General features: G+C 39.2%; 2 protein-coding genes across 4 annotated transcripts in view; one reads left to right on the top strand and one right to left on the bottom strand.

Moving 5' to 3' along the window:
- The window catches only part of LOC129529827 (early lymphoid activation gene protein-like), a 39,681-nt gene extending 29,985 nt beyond the window's left edge, over positions 1–9,696 (top strand). The window contains 1 exon segment of the mRNA XM_055375814.1: positions 9,511–9,696. Within this exon segment, the coding sequence (XP_055231789.1) occupies positions 9,511–9,695 (185 nt within the window). The 3' untranslated portion in view covers position 9,696.
- The window catches only part of DIAPH2 (diaphanous related formin 2), a 914,723-nt gene continuing 908,418 nt past the window's right edge, over positions 7,535–13,839 (bottom strand). For all 3 annotated transcript variants that reach the window (XM_063703105.1, XM_063703101.1, XM_055376802.2), the window contains one exon: positions 7,535–13,226. In XM_063703105.1, the coding sequence (XP_063559175.1) occupies positions 13,162–13,226 (65 nt within the window). In that variant the 3' untranslated portion in view covers positions 7,535–13,161. The remainder of the gene's footprint in view (positions 13,227–13,839) is intronic.

The raw sequence follows: 13,839 nt of genomic DNA, 5'->3' as shown, positions 1-13,839 counted from the left end.
ATCATGGCAGTCAGATAATTATAATAATGATTAGTATGTTTATGCCATTATAATACACAAAATGTACTCATCCTATATATTATTTTACACAATCCTCACAATAGTCCAAGGCTCACAGAGTTTTAGTAAGTTGCCCAAGATCACATAGCTAGTTAGTGGCCAAGGTAGCATGCTAAAACTCGCCTTCCTTGTATCATTGTAATTGAAAGAAAATGCTGCGGGTAAATGTAGAGAAACCTTAGATTCCAGATTATATATTTTCAGTTCCCCCAAGTTGCTTCCTAAATTAAGGGCTAGCTCTAACCCTTGAAAAACCATCTTAGGTTCTCTTCAGTTGTTTTAAACATTATTTGTAGAGGTGAGGAAACTGAGGCCCTGAGAAGTTAGTGAAATGTTTGTAACGTCTATTAGTAAGAGGTATAGGTGGAACTCAGACAAGGGCTGTGGCAGATTGCGTTATTGTTTCTATAGATTCTTTTTTCCTCCTGCCTCCTGCCACGTGCCCTGATGAATTGACATGAACTTGGTCATAAAACTTGCTTTGGCCAATGGAATGTGAGCCAAAGTGACTTCCACTACATATGATCAGAAGATTGAAAGCTGTGGCAAGGTTCAGCATTGTTTGCTCTTTTCCCTCTGCCGTAAGATTGGCGTGTCCAAAAAAAAGGGCTTCTCCTTCAGCCAGGATCCTAGAATGAAGAAGACACAATGAAGCAGTGCCACAGATGACCTGTGGCTGCCACAGCATACCTTTGCTAATTGAGGTTTGGGGGTTGTTTTTAACTATCATACAACGTAGCAAAAGCTGACAAATACACTATCCCATTATATGGACTTTACTTCCTTTACACTGACTACACAATTACTCACTTTTAATCTGGCTGACTCCTACTCATCCTTTAGGTCTCTAATTAAATATCACTTCTTCAGAGAGGACTTTCATGACCACCCAATCTAACTTAGGCCCCTTTCCTTTCCACCACACACACACACACACACACACACACACACACACACTCACACACACACACACACACACACACACTCTCACACCATTATTTTCTCCTACAATATCTGCAGTCTTTCCTTCTAAGGCACTAAACACAACTGTAATCACATATTGATTTGTTTGCCATTGGCACGCTCCACTTGACTAAGCTCATGAAGACCTAAAACACGTCTACTTTTGCTAGTATGTAGTGCCTAGCATAGTGCCTGTCATGCAGTAGATGTTCAATGAATATTTGTGGGATGAATGATGAAGAGATGAATAGCTTGTTTATGAGGTTGTTGGATCATAAACCAAAAACAAAGGAGGGTGCTTTGATTTAGGGGAAATATGACTACTAAAGTACCTCCTAGGTGCAAGGATGAAGTATTACTTTTTTCTTTTTGGTCCTTCTCTTTCGAGGAAACTTCGAAAGCAGTGGCACTTTTCAAACCCCTTAAAAACAGATCTACTTGCCAACAGATTTCTATGGCTTGGCAGGTTTTCTGCCTGATACCAGGGAAGCCTGCTAAAGCCTGCAGATAGGTTAGGACTCCTCTACAAGAAAAGAGGACTGTTGCCACAGAATGCTTAGTTATATGGAGGAAGAGATTCACCCACCCTTCCGCTTCTGAGTGATTGATGCAATTTAGTAAGAAGTGGGAGGAGAAAGAGACTACTGGGAAATGGGAATTATGTGCTGGATATAGTGGATACCTTTCTGGTCCTAACCAGAAAAATCAGGCCCACTTCCCCTCACTTTCACCTGCCAACAGAACACTGAAGAGGTGACTCTGAACTGTATCACACCAAGCTGGCCGATCAAGTTTGAAGGCTTTGTGCAAAATGACCAACTTTCCCGTGACAGGACCACGCACACACATCTGCACACTCAGATGGTAGGAAGCTGGAGGAAGGAACAATTCTGTGCTTTACATCATGAAATGTCTTGTATGGAGAAACTCACAAGGTCTCACAACTTGAATTGTTGAAATACACAGTGAAGCCTAATGTAGAGGTATGGTGTCAGTGAGTGGAGTCAATGATTCACGAGGTCGCTTTCTTACTAGGGATGCCCATTAATCCTGTGACTCTCAATTTTCTGCCTTCTGTGACTCCAGAACACACAGGCACACTAGGTTCCTTAGGTAGGGCAGAATAGGAGAAGCTTATGAGGATATACTGCACTTTTAAAAAGTAAAATAAATGTAATAAAAAGCAGGCAGCATAATTGCCATGACTTATACCCTGTGACATTTGATAATAACAAGGTTGGTACATTACAAATAAGTTCCACATTTACAACTCTGCCTTGATATTTACACTTATTAAATTGTTGAGGGAGGTGGCTCCTGGATGCTGGAGGCCCATATATAAAACATATTAGCATAATTGGAGTACAGCCAAATCCCTCAGTGTACATTGCAGACACTTGTTAAAAGCTTGACCTTGGAGGAAAAAAACTTCCTACTTGTCTTCAATCCTTCCTCACCTCCTGAAAGTACTCCTCTAAAGTCAACTTCCAGCTAAACACAGTTCGGGGAGTTTGTCCTTAATGCTGACCTTAGGCAGGTCCTCAGTTCCCAGGACAGTGATGAAGGCTGTGTTCTCACCTGGATGAGGAAATTAGCTATGATTTTCCATTACCTGTAGCAAACATTCCTTTTCATTTGTTTAATTCCCTGAGAGTTGACACTACACATTAATTCATTGAGCAATTGCTTTGTGTAAAGACCCAGAGATGAATGAGACCGTCACTGCCATCAAGGAACTTACACTTTAGTCAAGGACACAGACAACTGTAGTAGAAGGCAGAATGAAATAAAGGCCAGAATAGAGGTATGAACAAATTGCTGTGGGAGCATAGATAACACAATTTATTTTAATGGGGGAAGAAAAATTAAGAAAGGCTTCAGAAAGGCAGCATTGGTCCTTGAAGGATTGATAGGAGAAAAAGGGTGAGGCTGGGCAGTGAGGCCATAACAGTCAGAGCAAAGTGCATGTGTGTATAATGGCATGAAGGTATATGCACAGTCAGTGACGTAATCATATGTTTAGTATTGGCATTTTCCAATGATAAATCCTGTGTAGCATGGCTTAAGGAATGAGGTAGAAGAGGCGTCAAAGTTATGTTTGGGTCTGCTCCTGAGACCTTTGAAGGCTGCACTGGTTTCATTAATTAGGGAGAACAATCAAAGATTTTTGAAGTGGGCCAAGAAAGGCATTTTAGGATGCTCTCTCTAGAGTGTGAAGAATGGGTTGAAGAGGTAAGAGACTGAAACAGGGAGAGCAACTTCTGTGCCTGGCTGGATATTAGGGGAGAGGGAATAATACAAAATGCTTCCAGAGTTTCTAGCTATAGAAATTGGGAAAAGGCTAATGCCAATACTGAGACAGGTGACCTGGATGGAAAAATAAGTTTGCTGGAGAAGAACATATTTGGTTGGGAATATACGGAGTTTAGTGTGTGAGCTATCCTTTTCGGTGGGAAGGTGGTTTTGGGGTCCAGGAGAGATCTCAGAGTCATCTCCATGAAAGAAATTCTTGAAGCTGTGGATATGGCTAAGATGACCCTGAAAGGTGAAGAGAACACAAATGAAGGCAACTAACAATAATGCCTATTCATAAGAATGATATAATAGACTTTGAAGATTTGGGGCGAAGGGTGGGGGGAGGGTGAGGAATAAAGGACTACAAATTGGGTACAGTGTACAATGCTCGGGTGATGCGTGCACCAAAATCTCAGAAATCACCACTAAAGAACTTACCCATGTAACCAAACATCACCTGCTCTCCCAAAACCTAGTGAAATAAAATAAAAGAATGCCTATATTTAGGGGTCATTTGAAGACAACCACTGATAAAGGGGAATGAGTTTTCTGAGAGGTAGGGGAAGACAGGGCTAGGTACACTTGGTGGAAGACATGAGAGAAAATAAGTGGGATGAGGATTCAGAAGCATTCGTAGGATTTGGCAGTTAGGTGGGTCATTGGTAGCCTTGAAGAAGAGTCACAGCTTGAAGGTTGTTGTTTAATAGTATGGTGGAACCTTAAAGATGTTTGTAGACTGAGAGGAAATGTGATGATGGATAATGGATGTCAAAAGTGAAGTCTTTACAATAATACAAAGTACTACAAGATGTAAGGTCATAGCAAGTCAGCTTTGTTATCACAGATGCTCTGAAGTAAAAAAGTCATTGACATCTGGAAGACGTTTTCATTTTTATCGTTATACTGAATTCTGCTAGGGGCCTTAGTACATGACCCCTTTCATTTCCCCTCCCTCTTTCCCTCAAGCACCACCATTAAGTGCTACCAGTTGTTCAGCCAGATAAAGCACTCCATTACTCGATTTTTGTCCAAAAGTCGAGGCCACTGTGCTATTATATGCCATAGGTTTCCGAGACTTGTTCAACAAGAAAATTCATAGTACTTACGTATTTTCAATTTAATTCCCATTGTGATATTTGAGTTTTTGTAGGAAAATGGAGAGATGGCAACACAAGGTATTTGGGGTGGAAGGAGATAGAGCAGATTCATAAAACAGGCCTCATTCTGGAATAACACAATATTAGCCAAAATAAAGCCATTCAGTGTCACATGACCCGGCATCTGAATGTCCTAGGAGGGAAGTCTTAGAGTTATTTGAGTAGAAAGACATTTAGCATAAAGGGAATAGACTTGGACACAGTTTGAAAGTCTAAGAGATTACTGGGACCATAGTAAAACAGAGAATCTGCTGTTCTTTTGGAAAATAATAATTGTTCAAGAACCTCTTAAATGTACAGCTTAAAATATTAACGAGACACTTAAGAAGGCCTAGCTATGAACTAATTGAAGCTTTCCCCATAAATTATACTTTATCTAAATATCTTTCTTTCCTGACGGTATGAAACCAAAGCTGAATCGGTATATTTTAATGTCCACTCAGTCTTTTGTCAGTTTTTTGTTTCTTTGAACAGCCATTCAATGTTTTGGCTTTCAGTGTTGTTTTAAAAAAAGGAAGAGAAAGGAAAAGAAAAGAAAAGGGAAGAAAAGGGAAGGGAACTGAAAGGGGGTGGGGAAGGAAAGGAAAGGAAGAGAAAGCAACCTAGAGATCTTACCCTTGCTCTTATTACCATAATCACTATAATATTACTGAATAAGTTGTGCAGAAATCATGTTCTCCTGTCTGCTTCATGTCTCTATGATTTGATGCTACTTGCTTACAAGGCTTGCATGAGCCATGCAACAGTACAGATAATAGGATCATAGCGGCCGGGCACCGTGGCTCACACCTGTAATCCTAGCACTTTGGGAGGCCGAGGTGGGCGGATTGCCTGAGCTCAGGAGTTCGAGACCAGCCTGGGCAACATGGTGAAACTCCGTCTCTACTAAAATACAAAAACAATAATAATTAGCCAGGTGTGGCGGCATGCGCCTCTAGTCCCAGCTATTCGGGAGGCTGAGACAGGAGAATTGCTTGAACCCGGGAGGTGGAGGTTGCAGTGGGCTGAGATCGTGCAACTGCACTCCAGCCTGGCGACAGAGCGAGACTCCATCTCAAAAAAAAAAAAAAAAAAAAAAAAAGGATCATAGCAAGCCTCAGAGCTGCAGCTGTGCGTATCTGTGGTGCCACTGACAACTGCTACCCCAGTTTGGGGCCTCATTTCTCATAAGTATTACTGCAGTAACCTCCAACAAAGTTGGCCTTCTGTGGCCTCTCCCCACTCTACCTTTCCTACATAGAGCTTCTAGAGTCATCTTCCTTCAGTGCTCCAAATAATTTCTTTGCTCAAAACCCCTCAATATTTCCCTATCCTGTACTGAATCAAGAAGCCCAAACCACACATCCACTGCTGTGTTTCATGGACCTTGCGCTCTAGTCAAACAGAATTGTTCAATATTCTCTGCATATGCACCAAGGTTCCAAGTTTATACCTCGGCTCATGCCTTCCCTCCCTCCCTCTTCAAAAAGATGTCAGTTCCATGAATCTTGAACCACGTCTAGCTGGTTCACTGTCATAGTCTCAGAGCCTAGCATTGTGTGTGGCACACAATAGGTGCTCAGTAAATACTGACTGAATGACAGTGTCACAGATCCAAATCTACTTACCTCTTAAATTTCAGTTTAAATGCCAGCCACTCCACAAAATCTACACAGATACCAGCTTCCCACCCAATAACCACCCCACCTCTCTAAAACTAAATTCTTGCTTTTTCTGAACCTCCACAGGCCTTATATCAGTTTCAACATCAATCAGTTTCTTTCCACCTTGGATTACAACTCTGTTTGTACATATCCCATCTCCCACTAAGCTGTGAGATCTTGAAGCCAGGAGCTATGTTTAATTCATAATTGTGTCCTGAAAAAGCAGCTTGCATCAAATGGACACTCAGTGATTAGAACAGCCCCACTGGGGAGTGGGGGTGGGGGCAGACTTTAACAAAGTAGAGAAGTCGAGGGGTTTTATATTATTTATTATTATGTCAAATAATAGGATAATAGTGTTTACACTTTGCTCATAAACATCAAAAGGTGATGGCTGAACCTCAATTAGCCAAGATATAGGTGAAAATATTAGCTGAACTGCTATTATCGAAGATATAAGGTCATCATGGCTAAAGATTGAACTCTGGCTCATCTCCAAGAACTAGGAACAAAGTTATGATTTGCATAATTCATATATTTGCAAGTTGTTTTTCCTGAAATGGACACTAACTGTAATAATATTTTATTTGTGGCCACTGGGACTCTAGACATCTAAATAAATTCAGTCTGTAAATGAGATATTTGGCTATAGCTTTCTTTTTATTATAAATCATCAAAACTATATAGCATGTTACATGCATTGCATGTATATTAATTTCGGGATTTCCATTTTTCCTTTGAGCTCTTGGCCTTAAGCTCAAATTCTCCTAGTTGTGGATACTAACGTTTTCAGACTTCCTATTAAGGAATTTGCCTATTTGGGTCTCATGGGGGAGAAAAAGCCAATGTAGTTGATTCCTGATGTAAACCATTCCAAGGGAAACAATGGTCTTTGGTTTGCCTTGGAAACAAATGTTTCTGATTGTATTATTTATAGACCTGGTTATTACGTTGTCCAGACCTTCATCTTCAAGTCACCCCACCCATGATGAGCTATTCTATTGAAGGCTCTACAGAAAATAATAATCTACAGTCCTTTTATTACTCATTCCAGATTTTTACCCTTCTAAGCATTTGAAGCCCACTTGCTTAATTCTATACTCAATACCAAAACAAAACAAAAAACAAAACAAAACCAAAACCTTTTCTGTTGAAACAGTTTCTCTGGAGCATGTAAATCACCCTTCTGATGTTTCTAAACTTTTCAGTTGTACCATATCTCCACTACTCTGGCAAGCAGTGCTGAAGAAAACCTTATGATTCCTACAAGTATGTTTTTAATATGATCCCATGATCTCTACCGGACCAGGCGCATACAAAAGCACTCCTGCACTTCTGTTTGGTTGAAGCTTCTCCCCCTGATAGTTCATGCCTTTTCACTTGTCTTTAATCTTAATTATCATAGGCAGCACAACATTTAACGTATATCTTAACTTTATTGAATAAGTAAGTAGCCATTACATATAGATTGCAAGTCATTCTTGGTCCTGCTTAGAGATAGGTGTTTATTCCAAGGTGAAATGACAGCACAAATCCACAGTTCTACTGCAAGTGAAATACTTCTTCAGGGTGGCTTGGTATGGACACAATCTCCCTCAATACCCATTCAAAGCAGTCTTTGCTTTCACCTCTCCCTTTAGGTGAGGGATTCACGGTATTTAAAATAAGCTTGTAAAGAACCCTTCTGTATCAGAGGTAGTTTTGTGCCTGCACTGTGAACCATAGAAGGCATTTGGTCAAAGGTGTCATAAAAGGGGCAGAAGAGGTACATCAGAGCACAGAGTTGGGATCGATTATTTTTTTCAAGTTAATTGCCCATAGTGGCAAAAGTATCAACCAAAATTTAGAATAGCCTGTCCATCCATTTAACAACAAAGCATGCAGCAGCCTGTGCAGACAATAGCTTTTAGAGACAAACTTTGATTTGGTTTGAGCACCAAGAATGCATCTTAAAAAGTGAAAAATTCATTTGTGTGCAATGAATAGTGTAGTGAGCTGCATGGTACCCCCTCCCCAAAAAAGATATTCAATATCCTACTCCCTGGAACCTGTGATAGTACCTTATTTGGAAAAAAGGTCCTTTCAGGTATAATTAAGAATCTTGGAATAAGGGAATTATCATGGGTAATCTGGATGGGCCCTAAGTCCCATCACAAGTGTCCTTATAAGAGAGAGGCAGAGGTAGATTATATATACAGAGGGGAAGTGATGTGAAGACAGAGGAGAGGGAGATGCAGTCACAAACCAAGGAATGATGGCAGCCACAAGAAACTGGAAGACACGGGAAGAGTGTTTCCCCTAGAGTCTCCAGAAGACGTTCAGCCCTGCCAACCCCTCGATTTTGGACTTTTGGCCTCCAAAACAACAAGATAATAAATTTCTATTGTTTTAAGCCACTGGGCTAGAGGGTAATTTGTTACAGCAGCCATGGGAATCTAATACAGATTGTGGAACTGGGACGGATTGGGTACTTCTGTAACAAATGTCTTAAAATGTGAAAAAGGCTTTGGAATTGGATAATGGGTAGAGACTAGAAGAATTTTGGTGGGTGTGATAGAAAAAACTAGATTGCCTTAACCAGATGGTAGTAGTGTGAATGTTAAAAGCATTTCTAGTGATGGTTTAGAAGGAAATGAAGATTTTATCGGAAAATGGAAGAAAGGGAATCCTTGTCATATAGTGGCAAAAAGTTTATCTAAATTGTCTACTACAGTAGTGTGAAAAGTTGAATAAATGGTGAACTTGGATGTTTAGCTGAGGAAATTTTCAAGTCTAGTGTTAGAGGTATAGCTTAGTTTCTTCTTAGTGCTTATAGTAAAATAAGACAGAAAACAGATACATTGACAAAACAGGCTGGGCATGGTGGCTTACACCTGTAATCCGGCACTTTAGGAGGCCAAGATGGGTGGATTGCTTGAGGCTAGGAGTTCGAGAGCAGCCTGGACAACATAGCAAGATCAAGTCTCTACAAAAAATGCAAAAAATTAGCCAGGCATGGTGGCATGCACCTGTAGACCCAGCTACTTGGAAGGCTGATGCAGGAGGATCCCTTGAGCCTGGGAGTTTGAGGTTACAGTGAGCTATGTTTGCACCACTACACTGCAGCCTGGGTGACAGAGTGAGACCTCATCCCTAATACATTAAAAAAAAATTTTTTTTAAAGAGAAAAGAACTATATAAGTGGACAAGGAATCAGTACCTGATGACTGGGTAAATTCTGAGCCTGAATTCACAATCTGAATGATTGTAAAAAAAAAAGATGCTAAAATTAGGAGATTCACTGTTAGAAAAGTGTGCTCTGTAGATAAGCCCAAGGGTGTGTCTTGACAACCTTTGGCTAGTGCTGAAGAGGTTAGGCATTAACTTGTGGATTTATTTGACTGTTTCCACAGAAGCCAAGAATAGAGATGGGGTTATTCAGGAAAAATCTGTGAGGACCCTCTTTTCTGAATGTGTGAATCAATGTGACATACATAGAAGACCCACAAGATTTTTGAGAATGTTATACCATCATCAGAAACACTTCCAACTGGGCCCAAAAGGGACAGAGACAGAAAAAAATGAAAGAAGATTGTGAGACTGCCAAAATTCTACAGGTAGGAAACCCGTTGATAAAACTTCTCAGCTGCAAACATGTGCCACCCTTCAAGATAAAGGAAGCACCATCCCGAGAGCAGAGCTGCAGGTACAGAGGCAGAGGCCCAAGTGTGGGAACAGAGGAAGAAGTGCAACCCATAGGCACAGAGGCAGAGGCCCAATCCATAGTCCAAGAAAGAAGAGCTATAGGCCCAAAGGGTGGAGCCCTGAGAAAGAGGATTACTGCCAGGCCTTGAAATATAACAGAAATTTGCCTGGCTAGATTTTGAAAATGATTGGGACAGGAGACTCCATTCCAATTTCCATTCTCTCCTTTTTGAAACAGAAATGTCTGTAACCGTTATCCTATGCCTGTTCCCACCATTGTAATTTGAAAGCAGATTAACTTTTCTGTTTCACTGGTTCTCAGAGGAAGAGGAATTTGGCCTCAGGAAAGACCATACCCAGAGTTTCACTCATACCTGATTTAGATGATCTAAATGATAAGCTTTGGAACTTTTGAACCGATGATATTTGAATGAAATTCTGGACTTAGGATTGATAATGGGTTGAGACTTTTGGGAATGTTAGGATGGGATGAATGTCTTTTACACATGAGACAGACATAAATTTTGGGCCAAAGGGCAGACTCCGGTGGGCTAAGAGTGGCTTCCTAAAAGACATAGCCACATCCTAATCCCCAAAACCATGAATTCATCTTATTTGGAAAAGGGGGCCTTGCAGATGTAATTAAGTTAAGACTCATGAGGTGAGGAGATTATCCTGGAGTAATCTGGGTAGTCCCTAAAAGTCATCATAAGGATCCTTATTAAACAGAGGCAGAGGCAGATTAGGTGTACAGAGGAGGGTGATGTGAAGACACAGCAGAAAGAGAAATGTGGCCATAAGCCAAAAAATGCCAATAGCCACCAAAAGGTGGACGTGGCAAGGAAAGATTCTCCTCTAGAGCCTCTGGAGGGAGCATGGCTTTGCTGCCCTTCAAAAATGTAAGCAAATAAGTTTCTGTTGTGTTAAGCCATCATATTGGTGGTAATTTGTTACAGCAGCCAAAGGAGATGGATGCAATTAGTTAATATTTTAAGGATTCTGTACCTTTTAAAAATATTCTGAAGAAAATCTGCATAAATGGTGCTTCTCATGTGTGGCAGTAATATGGCCAACAAAAGACCTTAGTGTAATTTGGTTTCATACTAAAAATGTCACTATATACTTTTTTTGGTGATACTTTCCAATCTAAAACAAAACTGCAAATGGCTAGAGCAGGACCATTACAAATCTGAGAAACAAACCTTTTAACTCAACTATTGGAACTTCATGAAAGACCCTGAAAGGTTTTTTAATGTTTGTGAAAAGCATGTGGGATTGCTCTAAATAAAAATATATAAGTTATCAATAATAGTACTTCATTCATTCTTGTTCACAAACTAGAAAATAAGGCAAGTTTGTATCTGGAAAAGGTGATACATATCAGTATTTCTACCTTGACCAGCTTGATAATATAGCAAGGCATATGCTCCCAAATTTTAGTCAGGGTTAACATTTCAAAATCATTCTCCTACAGACTGATAAGCTGTCAAAAGAATTAAAAAAGCCATACCACGAAGATTTCAGAAAAGAAAGACTTTGTAAAGTCAAAAATACACATACTAGGTATTTACATAAATTAGAACCTAGACTTTTGTTGTTGTTAGAAAACAGTGTTACTGATATGTCCCTTAAATGTGTGTGTGCATGTGTGTGCGTTTGTGTATGTGTGTTTTCAGCTCGGATAGGACTGTAAAATTTCAGATACTGTTACCCTTTTTGATTTTTCTATTGTAGCAGCTTCAGAGCTTTTTAAAGTATAATACCTAAGTAAGGATGCACTGGAGGCAAAGGCAGCAGTTTGAATCATTATACATCTATATAAAGGAATCTGTGAGCTGCTGGTCACTTGTTTACTTTATCTCAGATGGGGATTTGCCAAGCCAGCCATTTGTTCTTCTCTCTGAATATCTACAATGTGCTTTGAATGAGTAGAAACAGTATTTTCTACATAAGAAATATACATGTAAGAAATTTCTTACAATAATCACAATCATCTGCATGAATTAGACTTAAAATTGCACTCCAGAGAAGTTATACCACATTATTTCAATGCATATTTTAAAATAATAGACAAGTTAAGTATAACTTTTACTCCCTAATTTATTTAAGAAAAATGTAGAACCTGTTTTCCCTGCTAGACTTGTTTTGGCAGCATCATCTTAATTTGTTAATATAAGGTAAGTAAGTATGATGATAATTGAGAAGTTCACTTAGTTGGAATTATTGTAGCAAGAGATATAAATATATACACATATTTACACATACATACATAAAATTTCTTTTTCTTCTTCAGACCACCAAAGTGAAATTGGAAAGAGAGTGGAAAGGGAGATAAAACAATTGACCTTTCAGACAGTTTTCTGCTGCCTCCTGTAAAAAGAATTCTTTTTCCTCTCAGGTTTTCTAGAAGTCTATTCCCTGCCTTCAAGGGACTCAAGGGAGAAAGAAGCAATAGAAAAAAGAAATAAACCACAGAGCATAGGAATCAATATTTGCCTTTGAAATCTAAATAAAGGTAATAGAATTTTCAGGTTCATCCCTAGCATAAACATTAAAATGTGAGGGTTTTCTCAAAAATAGCCATATAAAGTATTTGTATAAAGTAGATATCTGTGCATAATTAGAAAATACCTCTTTAAATAAAGTTTAAATCACTTTCCCTAACTGATTCGGTTAAACTTTGGTTTATTTTTAGCAATGAGAAGTGCTTGCAATATCATGCTGAAATGCTAGCTAGACTAATGATAAGTTTAATTTCAGCCAAAGCAGATGAATCCATCAGCTTTCACTTGAGATAAGATTCTAAATAACTCAACTGGGGTGGAGCAGTACTTTCGTGAATTTCCAAAATGGCTTCTCTTACAGTGTGCATAATATTAGCCTCTCTCCAAATCAAGATGCATATTTTTCTTGGCCCTTTTCTATTATATATGTACTAGGGATTGGAAGCTGACACTGGATAATTCTTTCTATTCTTTTTCTTCTCTTTTGTTTTTGGTGGGGGTGACTTACACATTTAAGATTTTAAATTTTTGACTGAATGTTTTTGAAAGCCTTAGAACTCTTCAATTTCTTACACTTCCATCATCACAGTCAGGTCACACACAATTACAAATGATACACATCTTTACACTAAAATGGAACACATTTTGTAATCCTGACAACTGTGTTCAGATTAGAATAATTGTGGGAGGAGTCTTGCAATAGTATTACAAATGCACACTACTTCATCCAGCTTATCTTGATCTTTGCAGAAGTGTACTTATTTCCTTTCCAGCCGCTGAGTGCACACTTTGTTCTTCTCAAAATGCATCATTTTGTTTTTACTTAAATATTTTCATATTCTTTGGCATCAGGAATCACTTAGATGAGATAGCTCCATTGTGGCGAGAGCGTGACCTTTCCAAAGGTACTCGTCTGTTATCTGTAAGACAAACAGAAAAAGGACCAAAAGCATGGTAAGTTTTAGATCTTTGCTATTACATGATGTTAGGTTGAGAAAGGTTTTCAAATAGTCCTGAAAAATCACTTCAAATGAAAATGTAAATAAGTAACAAGGAACTCAGATCTGAAGAGTTCATGCGGCAGCTGCCCGGCTGAGTTCAAGAGTTCTGCAATCAGCAATAAATGACTTTTCTTGGTAAGCGAAGTCAGAGTGATAAAAGAAATGGAAGCATTCTCTCAAGCACAGTCCCCTTGGAAATAGCAGGCAACAACAAAATTCTTTGGTAAAGATGTTAAATTGAAAAGATCTATATACAGCGCCTTTTGTTGGAAAGCACTTCAATTCCCCATGAGTTTTCAATCTGTATGTTGGCTACCTCTAGAGGACACCAGCATAGGCAGAGCAGAAAAGAGTTTTTATTTTTTACAATGATTGCAATATGTGGCAATCACACTAGCTACCAAATTTGCTTGATTGTATGATGTAAAAAAATTCAATATATTATATAGTCATCATGGGAATGAATAATGAATAGGACCTATTCCAGGTCCCATTCCCACCACCCATCACAGGAAGAATAATTATTATAGAG

Source organism: Gorilla gorilla, chromosome X (assembly GCF_029281585.2).
Source record: "Gorilla gorilla gorilla isolate KB3781 chromosome X, NHGRI_mGorGor1-v2.1_pri, whole genome shotgun sequence".
NCBI lineage: Eukaryota > Metazoa > Chordata > Mammalia > Primates > Hominidae > Gorilla > Gorilla gorilla.
This window is presented reverse-complemented; position numbering and strand designations above follow the sequence as displayed.